General features: G+C 39.3%; 1 protein-coding gene across 2 annotated transcripts in view; it reads left to right on the top strand.

The window, feature by feature from the left end:
* The window catches only part of LACTB (lactamase beta), a 20,198-nt gene extending 5,138 nt beyond the window's left edge, over window positions 1-15,060 (top strand). The window contains exons 5-6 of one of the 2 annotated variants that reach the window (XM_017506209.2): window positions 1,805-1,970; window positions 14,288-15,060. In XM_017506209.2, the coding sequence (XP_017361698.1) occupies window positions 1,805-1,970; window positions 14,288-14,813 (692 nt within the window). In that variant the 3' untranslated portion in view covers window positions 14,814-15,060. The remainder of the gene's footprint in view (window positions 1-1,804; window positions 1,971-14,287) is intronic. The other variant, XM_017506210.2, reaches the window with a different exon arrangement.
* Window positions 15,061-18,439: the final 3,379 nt, after the last annotated feature.

Consider the following 18,439-nt stretch of genomic DNA (forward strand, 5'->3'; position numbering starts at 1 on the left):
GACGGGGTTTCACCATGTTGACCAGGATGGTCTCGATCTCTTGACCTCGTGATCCACCCGCCTCGGCCTCCCAAAGTGCTGGGATTACAGGCGTGAGCCACCGCGCCCGGCCGGTGCCTTTGTTTCTTAAAGAAAGGAGTGTTTGGGCTGGGTGCAGTGGTTCATGCCTGTACTCCCAGCACTTTGGGAAGCCAAGTCGGGCAGATCTTGAGGTCAAGAGATCGAGACCATCCTAGCCAACATGGCGAAACCCCATCTCTACTAAAAATACAAAATTTAGCCGGGCATGGTGGCGTGCACCTGTAGTCCCAGCTACTCAGGAGGCAGAGGTTGCCTTGAGCCGAGATCACGCCATTGTACTCTAGCCTGGGTGACAGAGCGAGACTCCATCTCAAAAACAAAAGTGAAAGAAAGAAATAACTGTTCATCAATTTTTTCCCAAAAAGCCAATCTATACAAATAATTATCTTTGGTTTTTTTTTTATTTAGTGCTTATTGAAGCTACTTAATATCTAAATTTACCATAGGTTTATATACTTTTATTCTATTTTCATTTTAAAAGCTTTTAGTTGAATAGATGTTAATATATATAATTAGAGCAAATAAAATATAATTTTGGATTTTTTCTTAAAAATAAAGTTCCATGCTGGGTACAGTTGGCTCATGCCCAATAATCCCAGCACTTAGGGAGGCAAAGGTGGGAGGATCGCTTGAGCCCAGCAGTTTGAAACTAGTCTGGGCAACAAAGTGAGGCCCTGTCTCTACAAAAAAAATTTTTTAATTATCCAGGTTCAGTGGCCTGCACCTGTAAGTAGTCCTGGCTGCTCAGGAGGCTGAGGTGGGGGATCCCTGAGCCCAGGAGTTCAGGGTTGCAGTGAGTTATGATTATACCACTGTACTCTAGCCTGGGCAACAGCAAGAGGAAGACCCTGTCTCAAACCAGTTTGAGTTTGTCTAGAACCCAAAATGATATAAAGTTACTTATTTGAAATATTATGTATATTTTAATATGTATTTAAATTTAAATATGTATTTGAAACAAGATTTGTATGTCTACATTTATGTATTTTATTTTATTTATTTCTTTATTTGTTTTTGAGACGGAGTCTGGCTCTGTTGCCCAGGCTGGAATGCAGTGGTACCATCTCGGCTCACTGTAACCTCCGCATCTTGGGTTCAAGCAATTCTCCTGTCTCAGTCTCCCGTACAGCTGGGATTACAGGCCCCCACCATCACACCCAGCTAATTTTTATATTTTAGTAGAGACAGGGTTTCACCATGTTGGCCAGGCTGGTCTCCAACTCCTGACCTCGTGATCCACCCGCCTTGGCCTCCCAAAGTGCTAGGATACAAGTGAGAGCCACCACATCTGGCCCATATATTTGATTAAAATAAGAATGTGTGTGCCTATTTATGCCTTAAACAATGAGTAGAGGTAGATTAAGAAAAAGTTGACCCAATAAATCAAATTTGCCCTTTTTCCTCTTCCTGTTTTGTTGTCACTTTGAAAGACTTTTATTTTGTTTTGAGGTGGTATTTATTTGCTTACTTTATTATCAAAGAAAGGAGCAGATTTATGTGAAATTTTATGTTGGTCTTAATTTTATTCTTGTGTTAACTTGGAATAAGGACAATTGCAAAGTTAACTCAATTTTTTGATGTATTTCCTGTGTTCTTCTAAATGCTGAAGTAAAATATTCCAGTTTTAAAGGTATGCCAGTTTTCAGTGGGAATATATTTTATATATCTTTGAATAATATTGATTATTATTTTCTTTTTTTCCTCCTTACAATGATGTCTCAAGGTAGTCAGTTTTTGTATTCAACTTTTGGCTATACCCTACTGGCAGCCATAGTAGAGAGAGCTTCAGGATGTAAATATTTGGACTATATGCAGAAAATATTCCATGACTTGGATATGCTGACAACTGTGCAGGAAGAAAATGAGCCAGTGATTTACAATAGAGCAAGGTAAATGAATGCCTTCTGCTGTGTCTAGCTGTATCACATCTTAACACTGTGTTATTAATTAAAAGTAAAAGTTTCTTTGTTTCCATTCCAAAATCAACTTGCCACATTTTAGCTCTTCTACATGTCTGTTTTCTCATCTATAAAGTGAAGGAAGTAAAATGTGTTAATAAAGTGCACTAAGACCCCTTGATGAAAGACAGCAGGGGCCGGGCGTGGTAGCTAACACCTGTAATCCCAGCACTTTGGGAAGCCAAGGCAGGAGACCAGCCTGACCAACATGGAGAAACCCTGTCTCCACTAAAAATTCAAAATTAGCCGGGCGTGGTGGCGCATGCCTGTAATCTCAGCTACTCAGGTGGCTAAGGCAGGAGAATCACTTGAACCCGGGTGGCGGAGGTTGTGGTAAGCCAAGAATGTGCCATTGCACTTCAGCCTGGGCAACAAGACTGAAACTCCATCTCAAAAAAAAAAAAAAAGAAAGCAATAATATTAATAATTCTTCAAACATATGAATAATTAAACCAAAACTGCACCCAACATAGGCATCTATAATTTGCTCTTCAGCCATTCCTTTTCTTATGTTTTAGCTAATGCTTTGTTTACATTTTATTAGTTTTTAACTGTTTTAATACTATTTTGAAATAATTTTATACTTCCAGAAAAGTTGCAAGAGTAGTACAAATAATTCACATACCCCTTCACCCAGATTCCCTTAATGTTATTTTACCGCATTTGCATTACCTTTCTGTCTACATGTGTGCTTGTTTGTTTCCGAACCATTTGGAAGTAAGTTGTTGACGTGATACCCAACACATATTTACCTATAAATAGGTAAATATCAAAATGTGTATTTTCTTTTCTTTTTTTTTTTTTGAGACGGAGTCTCGCACTGTCGCCCAGGCTGTAGTGCAGTGGCGCAGTCTCGGCTCACTGCAATCTCTGCTTCCTGGGTCCAAGCAATTCCCCTGCCTCAGCCTCCCGAGTAGCTAGGACTACAGGCATGTACCACCACACCCAGCTAATTTTTTTTTGTATAAAATATGTATTTTTCTAAAAATAAGGACATTCAGGGCTGGGTGCGGTGGCTCACACCTGTAATCCCAACACTTTGGAAGGCCAAGGTGGGTGGATCACCTGAGGTCAGGAGTTTGAGACCAGCCTGGCCAGCATGGTGAAACCAACCCTTTCTCTACTAAAAATACAAAAATTAGCTGGGCATGGTGGCAGGTGCCTGTAATCCCAACTACATGGGAGGCTCAGGCAGGAGAATCGCTTGAACACGGGAGGTTGAGTTTGCAATGAGCCAAGATTGTGCCACTGCACTTTAGGCTGGATAACACAGTGAGACTCCATCTCAAAAAAGGAAAAAAAATAAACAAACAACAAGGACATTTGGGAGATTAACATAGATACAATGCTTTTATCAAATCTACATACCTTACTCAAATTTTGCCAGTTGTTCCAATAATGTCCTTTATAGCAAAAGAGGAGAAAAACTCTTTTTTTTCTGGTCCAGGATCTAATCCATGATTCCACATTGCATTTACTTGTCGTATCTATCAGAAGTCACATGACATCAGTTTGTCCCGTTATTGCTGATGGTATTTTAATCACTTTTTGAGGTGGTGCCTGTCAAGTTATTGTAAAGCTACCATTTTTTCTTTATATTTGGAGGAGATAATTTGAGATGATGTAAAAATCCCGTTTCTCATCAAACTTTCTACTAGTTTTAGCATCTATCGATGATTCATGACTTAATCAGTTATTACACTGATGGTTGTCAAATGGTGATTTTTGAATTCTATCCTCCACTCTATGCTTATTAATTGGCATTCTATTATAAGAAAGTGCAGGCCGGGCATGGTGGCTCAGGCTTGTAATCACAGCACTTTGGGAAGTGGGTGGATCACTTGAGGCCAAGTTTGAGACCAGCCTGGGCAACATGGCAAAACCCTATCTCTACTAAAAATAAAAAAAAATTAGCTGGGTGTGGTGGCATGCACCTGTAGTCTCAACTACTTCGGAGGCTGAGGCAGGAGAATCCCTTGAACCCAGGAGGTGGAGGTTGCAGTGAGCCAAGATCACAATGTCACTGCACTCCAGCCTGGGCAACCAAGTGAGACTCCATTTAAAAAAAAGTGCCTTCCCTTCTCTCTTGTTTATTTATTCATACCAGTATGCACTCATGGATTCTTATTTAGTCAGTGGTAATCTGTCACTGTCATTATTTAATATGTTGCTTTTAAAATAGTATATAAAATATTAAAACTAACAGTAAATTGTTATTAGATTGCTTATCTATATGTGTATTTTTTTGTTTTGTTTTGCCATACATTTGTAAATATTTATTGAGCAAACACTACATGCCACATACTGTACCACATAGTAGAGCTAAGCTGACATAGCTCCTCCCCTCCAGGAGCTTACAGAACAACATCCAGCAAGTAAATCAATTAAGTACATAAATTTTCTTTCAAAAAGAATACATGTTACAGCCAGGCACAGTGGCTCACACATGTAATCCCAGCACTTGAGGAGGCCAAGGTAGGAGAATTGCTTGAGGCCAAGAGTTCGAGACCAGCTTGGGCAACATAGCAAGACCTCATCTTTACAAAAAATACAAAAATTAGCCAGGCATGGTGGTGCATGCCTGAATCCCAGTTACTCGGGAGACTGAGGTGGGAGGATTGTTTAAGCCCAGAAGGTGGAGATTGCAGTGAATCAGGGCCACCCCACCACACTCTTGTCTGAGCAACAGAGCAAGACTGTCTCTCCACCACACCACCAAAAAAGAATATAATCATGTAACACAGTTATCAGTGGGGCCACACTGCCCTTTAGGTATATAGCTAACATGGTAATCCCTAATTTCTTTTTGTAATTATTATTTTAGATTCAGGGTGTACATGTGCAGGTTTGTTACATGGATTTTTAGTGTAATGCTGAGGTTTGCACTTAAATTGAACCTGTCGCCCAAAGAGTGAACTTAGTACCTAATAGGTAGTTTTTCAACCCTTGCCCTCCTCCCTGTGTCCCCTTTTATGGAGTCCTCAGTGTCTCTTGTTTCCATCTTTCTGTCCATGTGTACCCAGTGTTTAGCTTCCACTTATAAGTAAGAACATGTGGTATTTGATTTTCTGTTTCTACATTAATTCACTTAGGATAATGGCCTCTAGCTACATTTATGTGGCTGCAAAGACATGATTTTGTTCTTTTTTATGTGTATATATATATATATTTTTTAATTGAATGATTTTCTGGTTGATTTTGTGTGTGTTGATAGTGAACATTAAAATGCTCTTAGTTGGATTATGTAGGCCTCTGCTGCATGCCATTAATAAGGGTAACTAAGATTTTGGGGGCTGGGTACGGTGGCTCACACCTGTAATTCCAGCACTTTGGGAGGCTGAAGCAGGTGGATTTCCCGAGCTCAGGAGTTTAAGACCAGCCTAGGTAACACGGTAAAACCCTATCTCTACCAAAAACACAAAAAGAATTAGCCAGGCATGGTAATGTGTACCTATAGTCCTGACTACTTGGGAGGCTAAGGTGGGAGGATCACTTGAGTCTGGAAGGTTGAGGCTGCAGTAACCTGTGATTGTGCCACTGCACTCCAGCCTGGGTGACAGAGCAAGACCCTGTCTCAAAAAAAGTTTTTTAATATATTACAAAAATACAAAATAAGATCTAACTAAAATAATTGAACATTTAAAAACTGAGTATAAAACACTATCTTATAGTTAGGCATCCTTAGGTACTTTTTCATAAGGGTTAAGATTAAAAACATTTAAGCCACAGTTTCTCTCCGTTTTCTTCTACAGCTTTTAAATGTAAAATATTGAGTTGAAGTTACTTATGTAAATTTGAATTGGGTGTTCAAACAAAATCCTTGGCAAATTGCTTAAGCAGACTTTAATATAATTTATGGAGAGGCTTTAGAACAGATTTTGACAAATTAACTAGAATTTTTATCCTTAGGAGTGAAAAATGCTATGATTTTATATAATTTCATATTTGATTCATTTATCACTGTAATAGGAAAGGGTTTAGTCAGCATTTTAGCCTTTACAAATTTTATATTTTAATATATGCTTTCTGTTATGAAGAGATTCTCTAAGACTTAGTTTTAACTACTAATTTGCATAATCTAAAATAACTCTGGCCAGGTGCTGTGTGGCTCATGCCTGTAATCCCAGCACTTTGAGAGGCCAAGGCAGGAGGATCATTTGAGGCCAGGAGTTTGAGACCAGCCTTGGTAAGATTGAGACCCCATCCCTACAAAAATTCTTTAAAAAATTGGTGGGGCATGGTAGCACATGCCTGTTGTCCTAGCAAATCAGGAGGAGAGGATTGCTTGAGCCCTGGAGTTTCAGGGTACAATAAGCTATGATCTGCACTCTAGCCTGGGTGACAAAGCAAGATCCTATCTCTAAAAATTAATTAATTAGTGAATTAAATAAAACAAGCCCAAGAGTATATGTAAGTGCTAAAAAATTTACATGTTAAGTTGAGATGAGACAGGATCAAAATAATGCAAACCAAATACATAAAGATTCCTTGTATGAACTGGTATACTTCAAAAATCACACATGGAAGTATTTGAATTTTAAACATTTGAGCTTATTTTGTAGACACAAATTTGAGACACAGTGTTAGCAAATGCAATAAAGATTTGTTTGACCTTTTAAAGTAATTTGGGGTTTTATTAGTAGAGGAAAAAGTATTTGGAAAGCAAATACTTGGTAACTTGTCAAAAATACTTTAATTCAGAAAGAACAAAGAATACTTATGAAAGGGCAGTTGTGTCAGATGTTAGGAGGGTGAGTCGGAAGTTTATAAAATGGCCAGTTGAGTTCTGTCTTGATTATTTAAGGTCAGAATAAATTCAGTTTGTTATGTATTTGTATTCTTTACTGATCTGTATCTTTTTACTCCTCTCTCTTCCTACCATAGTAGTATTCAAACTGTAGGTAATGTTCAATTATTGAGTTGGAAAATCAGTTTAGAGGGTTGAGTACCAGGATTTCTTTTTTTTAATGAAACAATATAGAATATGATAAAGTACACTGCAGGTAGTAAAGTTAAATATAAGCTTTGGGGTAAAGGCTAGCTGCTACATTAAAGAGACACCAAAATGCAGTGGCATGAGGAAAATAAAACTTTAATTCTCCCATGCAACATTCTTGAGATGAACATTTCTGATTGGTTCCCCACAAGCGTTTAAGAGCCCAGATTCATCCATCTTACTGCTCCTCCCTCCTCAGTGGTGTCCCTATCTGTACACCTGAAGCTCAATCAGAGCACCGCAGGTGCCCCAGCTTCCTGGAAAGAGAAAGGGTGGGATGAAGCATGTACTCGGGGCCTTAAGGTTAAGACTTGCAAGTGCCACACTTCATTTCTGCCCACCTTCTGTTGAAAAACGTAGCTATATGATCACACTTTGCAACAAGGGAGGCTGAGAAATGTAATTTCTAGCTGAGCAGGCATGCGCCTTGCTATACTTTATTACTAAGTAAGAAGAGAAGAGTCAGTTTGGTCAACAACCACCCATCTATGCCACGGGCTACTGTGTTGCTCCATAAAACTCCTGTTTTAGAAGGGTGGTGTGCATGTGTGTGTTTTCATTCAGTTTTGTTGAGGTTGAAAAAAAAGTTTGAAAGCCATTCAGTGGAATATATCAAACTAAAATTTTATTATAATTTCTACTAGTAATTTGTGAAAAGGACTTTGGGAGAGAATTTTGAGGCTTAATGACTAATAGGAATTTTACAGTTACAGTGTTTTCTTTTTTATTATTTGATTTGTTAGAAAAGTAGCACATTTAACAAATCAACTGTTACTTTTACCTTGCATATTTCCATTAGTACATGCTTTACAAATGGCTTACTTGCACTTCATAAAGAAATAGATGAAATGGTGCCATTAAAGAAATTTTTTTTAGCTTTATGTTCCTTTCTACACACTAGTTTTGTTCAATCTTCTGTTGTATTTAAATTGTAATTTTTAAATTATCAGCTTATTTAAAAGGATTAAATATGCATTGCAAATCAGTCTGTGGCCTAAAAGATTTTTTGGGGACCCAAAATAAATTAGGTTAACAACAAGCAATGAATTTTAATTTTTTAAATGGCCTGTGGTTCTCAACTACTTGAGACTGTTTGTGTTTATTATTTTTGGGTCTAGCATTATATTTTACTGGAAAGCACCAGAAAAATGATAAATACCACTGGGAGGCAGAGAAGGGTAGATTGCTTGAGCCTAAGTGTTCAAGACCAGCCTGGGCAACATAGTGAAACAATACAAAAAAAAATTAGCTGAGCATGGTGGTGCGTGCCTGTAGTCCCAGCTACTTGGAGGCTGAGGTGGGAGGATCACCTGAGCCCAGGAAGTTGATGCTGCAGTGAGCTGTGATCGTGCCACTGCACTCCAACCTGAATGATGGAGACCCTATCTCAAAACAAACAACAACAACAAAAAAAAACAAAAAACAAACCAGAAGTTGTCAGTTGAATCTAAAAAATGATCCTCTAGTAAAGATGGCACAGATGGATGACCTTAACTGTGATTTAGACCTACACATTTGAAATTTTGAAAGTGGATGTGTAGCTCTGTATATAAAGGGAGAAGGACATTATGTCCACTCATTGAGCCTCTTTACTAAGCTAGAAATTAAGGCTCTGTGAATGTGCAGACTGCAGAGCAGCTATTGTTTCCTGTTTTCTTGATGAGTAATTAACTTGTGACTTGCATGAAAATCAAAATATACCATATGATGGTGAGTTAATTTCATTTTCTTTCTTTTTTTTTTTTCCTTTTTTGGGACAAGATCTCACTCTGTTGCCCAGGCAGGAATGCAGTGGCACAATCATAGCTCACTGCAGCCTTGTACTCCCTGGCTCAAGTGATCCTCCTGTATCAACCTTCCAGGCAGCTGGAACTACAGATGTGTGCCACCGCACTCAGCTGATTTTTAAAATTTTTTGTAGAGATGAGATCTTGCTGTGTTTTCCAGGCTGAGCACAAACTCCTGACCTCAAATGATCCTCACTCCTCAGACTCCCAAAGTGTGGGGATTACAGGTATGAGCCTAGCTCATTTTATTTTCTATTCTTTGAAAAAAGGCAACAGGTTTCTATCTCTAGTGTTAAGGGTCCCTCTCAGCTCTGAGATGCTTTTGGTGTGGTTGTTTTAATTTTTAGTAGTTCCCAATGGTTCTAAAGGATAGTTGATTATTTTAGTTAGATAAAATGGGCTGCTAAAATAAAATAGGGCACTAAAAGAAGGAAATTTTGTTACACAGGAAAATGTTTTGTCCATTTGCCTTGTTTTATTTTATTTGATACAGTATTTATTTGGGCCTCTAGAACTCAACTCTGATTATTTTTTGTAATAATTATTTTAAAGGAGTTTAAAAGCACCAGCTTTTGGGGGGAATTTTGGGAGTAAAAGGAATCTTTTTGGTTACAGACAAAAATAAAACCTTAAAGTAAAACTTACTAAATACATATGTTTGTAATCATGTATTTTATGGTACCATTTTGCGGGGAAAAAAATGTTTCTAGCTTTGTTATTTAGTCTCCTGACTTGTTGGGTATAACCATAAATCGGTTTGTAATATCCTGAGTAGGGCTTTTTAGAGTTACTGTGTTTCCAGGAGTAAATATTTCTCTTTATTCCATCTCCGTGTGTTTATGCACGTCTTTAAAATAGTACCGTACCGTCACCTGCTTAAAGTATCTCATTAGAATCCTGCCTCACAATAGCACTTAAATTCTTTTGCTTAGATTTGAGTCACATGATTACACTTAGCTGTAAGGGAGGCAAGAAAATTGTTTTTAGCTGGGTATGCTGTTGTCTTGAATAAAATTGGGAGTTTCTTAAATGGAACAATGGGAACATTGATTCTATTTAGGAGCATAACTATATTGATTCTGTGTAGCTAATATACTCTGTATAGGCAAGTACACTAAATAACTCTGTGAGTAAACATCACGAAGGAGTTCAGTGAATGTTCTTGCCACTGAAAGACACTCAATTTGTTGAAAGGGGAATCCTCAGTCAATGCCTTGGCTTATTATTAGAATTTGGCCATATTTTCTATGTGTTTGGCACAATGTTTGCAACAAAAATTTCTAATTTTATAACTAGATGGGATGAAAACCAAATAAAATGGATGTTTTCTGGAGTGTATGCTGCATTTTTTTAATGTTTAAAATTTTTCATTTCAGTTTTTATGGGTATATAGCAGCTGTATGTATTTATGGGATACATGAGATGTTTTGATACAGGCATGCAATGTGTAACAATCACATCGTGGAAAATGAGGTATCCATTCCCTCAATTATTTATCCTTTGTATTACAAATAATCCAATCCTACTCTTTTAGTTATTTAAAAATATACAATTATTATTGACCGTAGTCACCATGTTATACTATCAAATACTGGATCTTATTAATTATTTCTGTTTCTTTTGTACCCATTAACCATCTCCACCTTCTCTCAGCCTTTGCTGTATTTTGGCAGTATAGATATGGCCTTTACCTTCTATTTCTTTTTTTTTTTTTTTTTTGAGACGGAGTTTCACTCATGTTACCCAGGGTGAAGTGCAATGGCGCGATCTCGGCTCACCGCAACCTCCGCCTCCTGGGTTCAGGCAATTCTCCTGCCTCAGCCTCCTGAGTAGCTGGGATTACAGGCACGCGCCACCATGCCCAGCTAATTTTTTGTATTTTTAGTAGAGACAGGGTTTCACCATGTTGACCAGGATGGTCTCGATCTCTTGACCTCGTGATCCACCCACCTCGGCCTCCCAAAGTGCTGGGATTACAGGCTTGAGCCACCGCGCCCGGCCTTTACCTTCTATTTCTAAAGTGTCTTCCAGAATTAAGAATTGTTCCATATCAAGCTCTTTTTCACGCCTTTAGCTGACGGACTCTCTACTAGTAGTTCAATAAATGTTAATACTAGATGTTAAAGTGGCATTGTTTTTATAATATGCATTTGAAATTCTGTTGGTTTTCAAACTTCTTGTAACAATAAATACTAGGTGATGATATTGTCTCTAAAGGCATTTAAGAAGCATTTTAAAAATAAGGCTGGGCACAGTGGCTCATGCCTATAATCACAACACTTTGGGATTGCTTGAGCCCAGGAGTTCGAGACCAACCTAGAGCAACATGGCAAAACCCTGTCTCTACAAAAAAAATATAAAATAAAATACAAAAATTAGCCAGGCAAGGTTGTGTTTGCCTGTAGTCCCAGCTACTCAGGAGGCTGAGGTTGGGGATTACCTGAGCCTGGGATCACACCACTGCATTCTAGCCTAGGTGACAGAGTAAGACCCTGTCCCCCCACTCTTGAAAAAAAGGATTTTTAGTTTCTAAGTTTGTAGGTGTAGATTTCGGTGGTTATGTAACACTCTTAAGCAGAATCTGGCGATTCTTATAAATAAGTATGAGGAAACTGTTTGTCATCTGGCATCATCCCATCAGTTAGTTACAAAAATGCCTCAGTAACTTAGTCAAGAACTTTTGTCTATATTCTTGTAAGCAGACATGTTCTAAGAACTTGAAATAGTAGTTTATCTTTCAGCTGAACAAAATTATTTTCATAAAAATGTACTAATTTGTCCTATGTGAAAAAGAACTAAGAGATTAAAATCTAGAATTTGCTTTATTAAAGTTAGAATCCTAAAGTCTGGAAGTCTCCGTGTTTTTATATTTAAAGGAGGAATGACTGAGGAATTCTAGTTTCCAGTCTTAATGTAAATGGTTTGAAATGCTTTACTCTCAAAAGGAAGTTACAGGGCTGGGCACAGTGGCTCACACCTGTAATCCCAGCACTTTGGGAAACCAAGGCTGGCAGATTACATAAGGTCAGGAGTTCCTGACTAGCCTGGCCAACATGGGGAAATGCCATCCCTACTAAAAAAAAATTAATTAACTAATTAAAAAAAATAAATCTGGGTCTGGTGGTAGGCACCTGTAATCCTAGCAGCTTGGGAGGCTGAGGCAGAGAGAATCGCTTGAACCTGGGAGGCAGAGGTTACAGTGAGCCGAGATCACACCATTGCACTCCACCCTGGGCGAAAGAGCAAGACTCATCTCAAGGGGAAAAATAAATTCGGCTGGGCACAGTGGCTCACGCCTGTAATCCCAGCATTTTGGGAGGCCGAGAGGGCTGGATCTCCTGAGCTCAGGAGTTCGAAACAGCCTGGCCAACATGATGAAGTGCCATCTCTACTAAAAATACAAAAAAAAATTAGCTGGGTATGGTGGTGCACGCCTGTAATCCCGTCTATTGGGGAGGCTGAGGCAGTGAGCTGAGATCACACCATGGCACTCTAGCCTGGGCAACAGAGCAAGACTCTGTCTGAAAAATCAATAAATAGGCCAGACGCCGTGGCTCATGCTTGTAATCCCAACACTTTGGGATTCCGAGGTGGGCAGATCACTTGAAGTCAGGAGTTTAAGACCAGGCTGGCCTACACAGCAAAACCCCGTCTCTACTAAAACTACAAAAATTAGCTGGGCCTGATGGTGGGTGCCTGTATCCCAGCTACTCAGGAGGCTGAGGCAGGAGAATCGCTTGAACCTGGGAAGCAGAGGTTACAGTGAGCTGAGATCGCACCATTGCATTCCAGCCTGGGCAACAAGAGCAAAACTCTGTCTCAAAAAAATAAATATATGGAAAATATTAGCCTGGCATGGTGACAGCACCTATAATCCCAGCTACTAGGGAGACTAAGGCAGGAGAATTGCTTGAGCCTGGGAGGCAGAGGTTGCAGTGAGCTGAGATCGTGCCACTACACTCCAGCCTGGACAACAGAGCAGGACTCCAAAAAAAAAAAAAAAAAAAAAAAAAAAAAAAAAAAAAACCCCCACCCAAAAAAAAAAAAAAAAAAAAAAAAAAAAAGCCGGGCATGGTGGTACACACCTATGGTCCCAGCTGCTCAAGAGGCTGAGGCAGGAAGATTGCTTGAGCCCTGGAGGTTGAGGCTACAGTTAACCCTGATTGTATTACTGCAGTCCAGCCTAGGCAATAGTGCAAGACTCTGTCTCCAAAAAAGTAAAAAATTATTTCTCAATGAGAAAATGTGTTTCTATTATGTAACTTCTTTTTAAATTTAATTTTACTTGGTTGGCTGGAATTACAAATACAATCAGGATTTGAGACAGAAAGTAATGAGGGACTAAAATATGAGAGTTGTCATAGGAATGGAAGGAATGGAGAAGGGTAAGTCACAAAGCAGAGATTGAATAAGTAGGATTTAGCATCTTATGGGATATGAGTGTTTGGGGCAAAAAAGTCATCAAAAGTTGTATAATGAAGGCTTTAATGTCAAGAAAGAAACAAGACAGGAAGGTTTGGAAGAGATTAACTTAGTTTTAGATATGTTGCCTTTGAGACAATGAGAAAACCATGTATCAAGTCATTGATTTTCTAAAGAGCATGCTAAGATCCCCTTTAGACCTTTTTTCCTTTTTAAATCTTCCGATAAATACCTGTGGCCACTCCCTTTCTAACTGCCAACCCTACTTCATCCAATATTATGACTTGTACTTTTAGGGGATGTATAAGAATCTTGAAAAAAGAAGAAAGGATTCAAACTAGAGTTTGCTAACTCCAGCCTTTCCCACTGCACTAAGAAAGTAGCATATCACATCATTATATATGATACGCATGTGGCTTTTTTTTAGAGGTTTTATTTTTTAAAATAGGGTCTTGCTTTGCTGCTCAGCCGGACTCAAACTCCTGGGCTCAAGCAATCCTCCTGCCTCAGCCTCCTGAGTAGCTGGGACTATAGGCACGGGCCACTGCACCCAGCTTATATGGTATTTTTATCCAAGAAATCTAGTATTCTTACAAATAACCTTATTCCTAAACATCCCAATGTGCTTTGGATGTTTACAGTTTTGGTTATAAATTTCAATTGTGGCACAATTCAATATTGACCCCAAGGACAAGGAATATGTACCAAATGATAAGTTTCTCCATATGCACAGGGTAAATATTATGTATAATATTAACCAATAAATTTTTGCAGGTATTAAAAGTTTGATACACTCAGCATGGACAAGCCATACCAGTAGAAAAAACTCACATTCTATGCTTTAATTCAAAAGGTAATTAGACTACCTTACTTAGTTATCCGTGTGTCATTAAGACCTGAATCATACTGAAAATTAGTGGTTTGTAGTTTCTGAGGATGTATGATCATTACATTGAAATACAATCTGTCTCATGTACACATTTTTCTATCGTGTGAAGTCAGCGATTATGAAATTTTAACGATTCTTTCTTATTTCCTTTTAGATTTTATGTTTACAATAAAAAGAAACGTCTTGTCAACACACCCTATGTGGATAACTCCTATAAATGGGCTGGTGGTGGATTTCTGTCTACAGTGGGTGACCTTCTGAAATTTGGGAATGCAATGCTGTATGGTTACCAAGTCGGGCTGTTTAAGAACTCCAATGAAAATCTTTTACCTGGATACCTCAAGCCAGAAACAATGGTTATGATGTGGACACCAGTCCCCAACACAGAGATGTCCTGGGATAAAGAGGGTAAATACGCAATGGCATGGGGTGTGGTGGAAAAGAAACAAACGTATGGTTCTTGTAGAAAGCAACGGCATTATGCTTCACATACTGGAGGGGCAGTGGGTGCCAGTAGTGTCCTGCTGGTCCTTCCTGAAGAACTGGATACAGAGACTCTAAATAACAAGGTTCCCCCGAGAGGAATCATTGTTTCTATCATATGTAACATGCAATCTGTTGGCCTCAATAGCACTGCTTTGAAGATTGCCCTTGAATTTGATAAAGACAGATTGGACTGATATCTTAACACCACAGGTGCAAAATGAGGGTTTTTTTTAAACATCAGTGTTCCAAAACATATGAAATTTTTAAGAATAAATTTGAAATAGAGTATAATTGAAAGCAGACAATTATGTACCTCTAATTGCTTAATTTTGTAATGGTCTTTTATTGTAGAATTAGTTCTTTATACTCAGGGAAGTAATTCTATTGTTTTTACTTTTTGAAAAAAGTGTTAACTCTTGAATAAAATATTCTGGTAAAATATGTACTCTCTGTGTGTGTGATACAGAGAAAATCTCATTCAATAGGAGCCTCCAGATACCCAGGTTTTTTTTTTCTTTTTTTGAGTTGGAGTCTCACTATGTCACCCAGCCTGGAGTGCAGCCGCATGACCTGGGCTCACTGCAACCTCTGCCTCCTGAGTTCAAGCGATTCTCCTGCCTCAGCCTCCTAAGTAGCTGGGATTACAGGCACCCGCCACCCTGCCTGGCTAATTTTTCTATTTTTAGTAGAGACAGTGTTTCACCATGTTGGCCAGGCTGGTCTTGAACTTGACCTCAGGTGATCCACCCACCTCAGCCTCCCAAAGTTCTGGGATTACAGGCATGAACCACCGTGCCCAGCCCAAATATCATTTTAATATGAGAACAGAAACAAAAGCATGAGAAATGGTTTATTATCTACTACAGCTTAAAATAAACTTTCGGAGAAGGAATTGGGAAATCAGGAGCAATATAGTCTTGTGGGTCTGGCGCAGTCTCTAATGAGGTTGCAGACAGGGTGTTAGAGTCATCTAAAGAATGCTCCAGGCCGGGCACGGTGGCTCACACCTATAATCCCAGCACTTTGGGAAGCCGAGGCGGGTGGATCACGAGGTCAAGAGATCGAGACCATTCTGGTCAACATGGTGAAACCCCGTCTCTACTAAAAATACAAAAAATTAGCTGGGCATGGTGGCGCGTGCCTATAATCCCAGCTACTCAGGAGGCTGAGGCAGGAGAATTGCCTGAACCCAGGAGACAGAGGCTGCGGTGAGCCGAGATCGCGCCATTGCACTCCAGCCTGGGTAACAAGAGCGAAACTCCGTCTCAAAAAAAAAAAAAAAAAAAAAAAAATGCTCCAGGGCTGTAAGAAATGCTTCCATGTGGCTTACTTGCATGACTGCTGGCAAGAGTCAGTCCTCTGCCTGGTGGTAGCAAGGGGGCTCAGTTTGTCACCACAAGGACCTCTCCGTAGGGCTGCTGGGGTATCTTAATGTCATGGGAGTTGGCTTCCCGCAGAGTAAGTGATGAGACATAGAGAGTATCAGGCAGAAGTCACTCTTTTATAAATTAGCCTTAAGTCACATATCATCACATTTGCCATAGTCCATGGGTTACATGGGACCGAATAAATGCTGGAGAGTTTGTATAGATTGTGAATATTAGGAGGTAGGAATCACTGGGAGTCAACTTGGAAGCTAGATACCAGAGTCTGACCTCTGGTCCCCAATGATTTATGTCCTTCCCAGTGCAAAATACTCTTACCTCCTTTTAAATCCTCCAGAAGTTTCATCAGCTCAAAGCCCAGTATCTTACCATCTAAATTGGGTCAGGTCCAAGTGTGAATGACAGCTCCTCGGGAGGAGTTCCTTAGGTACAGCAACTCAAGTACAGTTTCTCCTGATCTTATGACGTGTGAACTTTATTTGTTCCCCATATGTGTAACATACAATAGCACAGTAGATGCAGGATAAGTGCTAGATACTCTCTTCAAAAAGTAGGGAAATGGAAGACATACAGGAGACTGGCAATCATGAGATTCAGTCAGACAGAGGTTGACAACTCTTGATTAGTACTCAAGACTTCAGAATAATTCTTAGCTCTTGGCCATGTTCTCTGGGCTCTTAGTTCTGCCTTCCGATTATACTTTATTTATTTTTTTAAGAGACAGGTATTCACCATGTTACCCAGGTGGGTCTCCAACTATTGGGCTCAAGTGCTCCACCCACCTCAGCCTCTCAACATGCTGGGATTATAGGCATGAGCCACTCTTTTTCTTTCTTTCTTTCTTTTTCTTTCTTTCTTTCTTTCTCTTTTGTTCTTTTTCTCTTTCTTTCTCTCTCTCTCTTTCTTTCCTTTCCTTTCCTTTTCTTTTTCTCTTTCTTTTTTTTTTTTTGAGACAGTTTCACTCTGTCTCCCAATCTGGAGTGCAGTGGTGCAGTCTCAACCCACTGCAGCCTTGGCCTCCTGGGTTCAAGTGATTCTTCCACCTCAGCCTCCCAAGTAGCTGTGATTACAGGTGCACGCCACCATGCCTGGCTAATTTTTGTATTTTTAGTAGAGATGGGATTTCACCATGTTGGCCAGGTTGGTCTCGAACTCCTGACCTCAGGTGATCCACCCACTTCAGCCTCCCAAAGTGCTGGGATTACAGGTATTAGCCACTATGCCTGGCTGCTTTTTCGCATGTCTTTCTAGCTGAGTTGTTTTCTCAGTCTGCTTTCTGCTTGTAGAAGTTTGGAAGCCCAAAGGCATTTTTGTATTCTCTCTGTCCTTTCAATCTAAGCTAAGAGTGGTTCTGCTAATAGAATATATTATTTAATTTTTGAATTATTTCTTAGCAACCCTATTAACTGACAATATAATATTTTAAAATGTTAAGGGTATCCTGTGAATCTTATTGGGGTTTATGCCAATAGACAAATGCCACACCAAAATCCCTTCAGAATAACCCCTCTGTAAATTGGGCCTTGTCTGCTGAGACAATGGGAAGAACTACTTACAGTAATAATCTAATGAACTCTATTGTTTTAATAGTTCTCTAAAGTGCCATTTTGGTTCATTTTGAAGTCTTGAGAAAGGATTGTATAGTCATGTCCTCAATTTCATCTTTAGAGTATGTTCTCCTGGAAGTGCCCTCAATTATATCTTTGTCTTGAAGCCATTTCTTAATTTTGGCATCACTTGCCATCTGAAAAGTCTGGGAATTTTTGAAACCCTCAATTATTAATTCTGTATTATTAGTTCTTCCTTTAGCTTATCTTTCTCTTGTATGTTAGTATAAGTGACAAGAATTAAGGAAGCACATTCAACACTGTGTATGGCTCTCTGCTCCCTCTCTTGCCCTGCGACATTCGAGCTCCCCCTTCTCTTTCCACCAAGGTTGTAAGCTTCCTGAGGCCCTCATCAGAAGCAGATGCCAGCACCATGCTTCCCGTACAGCCTGCAGAACTGTAAGCCAAATAAACCTCTTTTTATAAATTACCCAGCCTTAGAACAAAAAAAGAAAAAAAAAAAACCCTGTGTATGGACATCCCATTAGCTAATCACCCAGTTCATTAGACACATTTTCTGTTAGGAGTTATTGCTGGTAACAATGTTGCTAAATTTTCTGCCAGTACAAAACAAGAATCCCCTCCTCTAATTGACAATAAGATTTCCCTTACTTTCCTTAAGACTATACCTGCAGCCTCCTCAAAGGCCATGCTTCTCAACAATTTCTTTCAGGATCTCCAGGTTTTCATTAACACCCTCCTCAAAGTCCTTCCAACTTCCATCTGCTGCTCTGTCCCAAATACAGACACACACATACATAATTCAGATATAATTCACAGTCCATATGCCATAAAATTCTTTAACATGTACAATTCAGTGGTTTTTAG

The sequence above is a fragment of the Cebus imitator genome, unplaced genomic scaffold (genome assembly GCF_001604975.1).
Source record: "Cebus imitator isolate Cc_AM_T3 unplaced genomic scaffold, Cebus_imitator-1.0 Scaffold350, whole genome shotgun sequence".
Classification (NCBI taxonomy): domain Eukaryota; kingdom Metazoa; phylum Chordata; class Mammalia; order Primates; family Cebidae; genus Cebus; species Cebus imitator.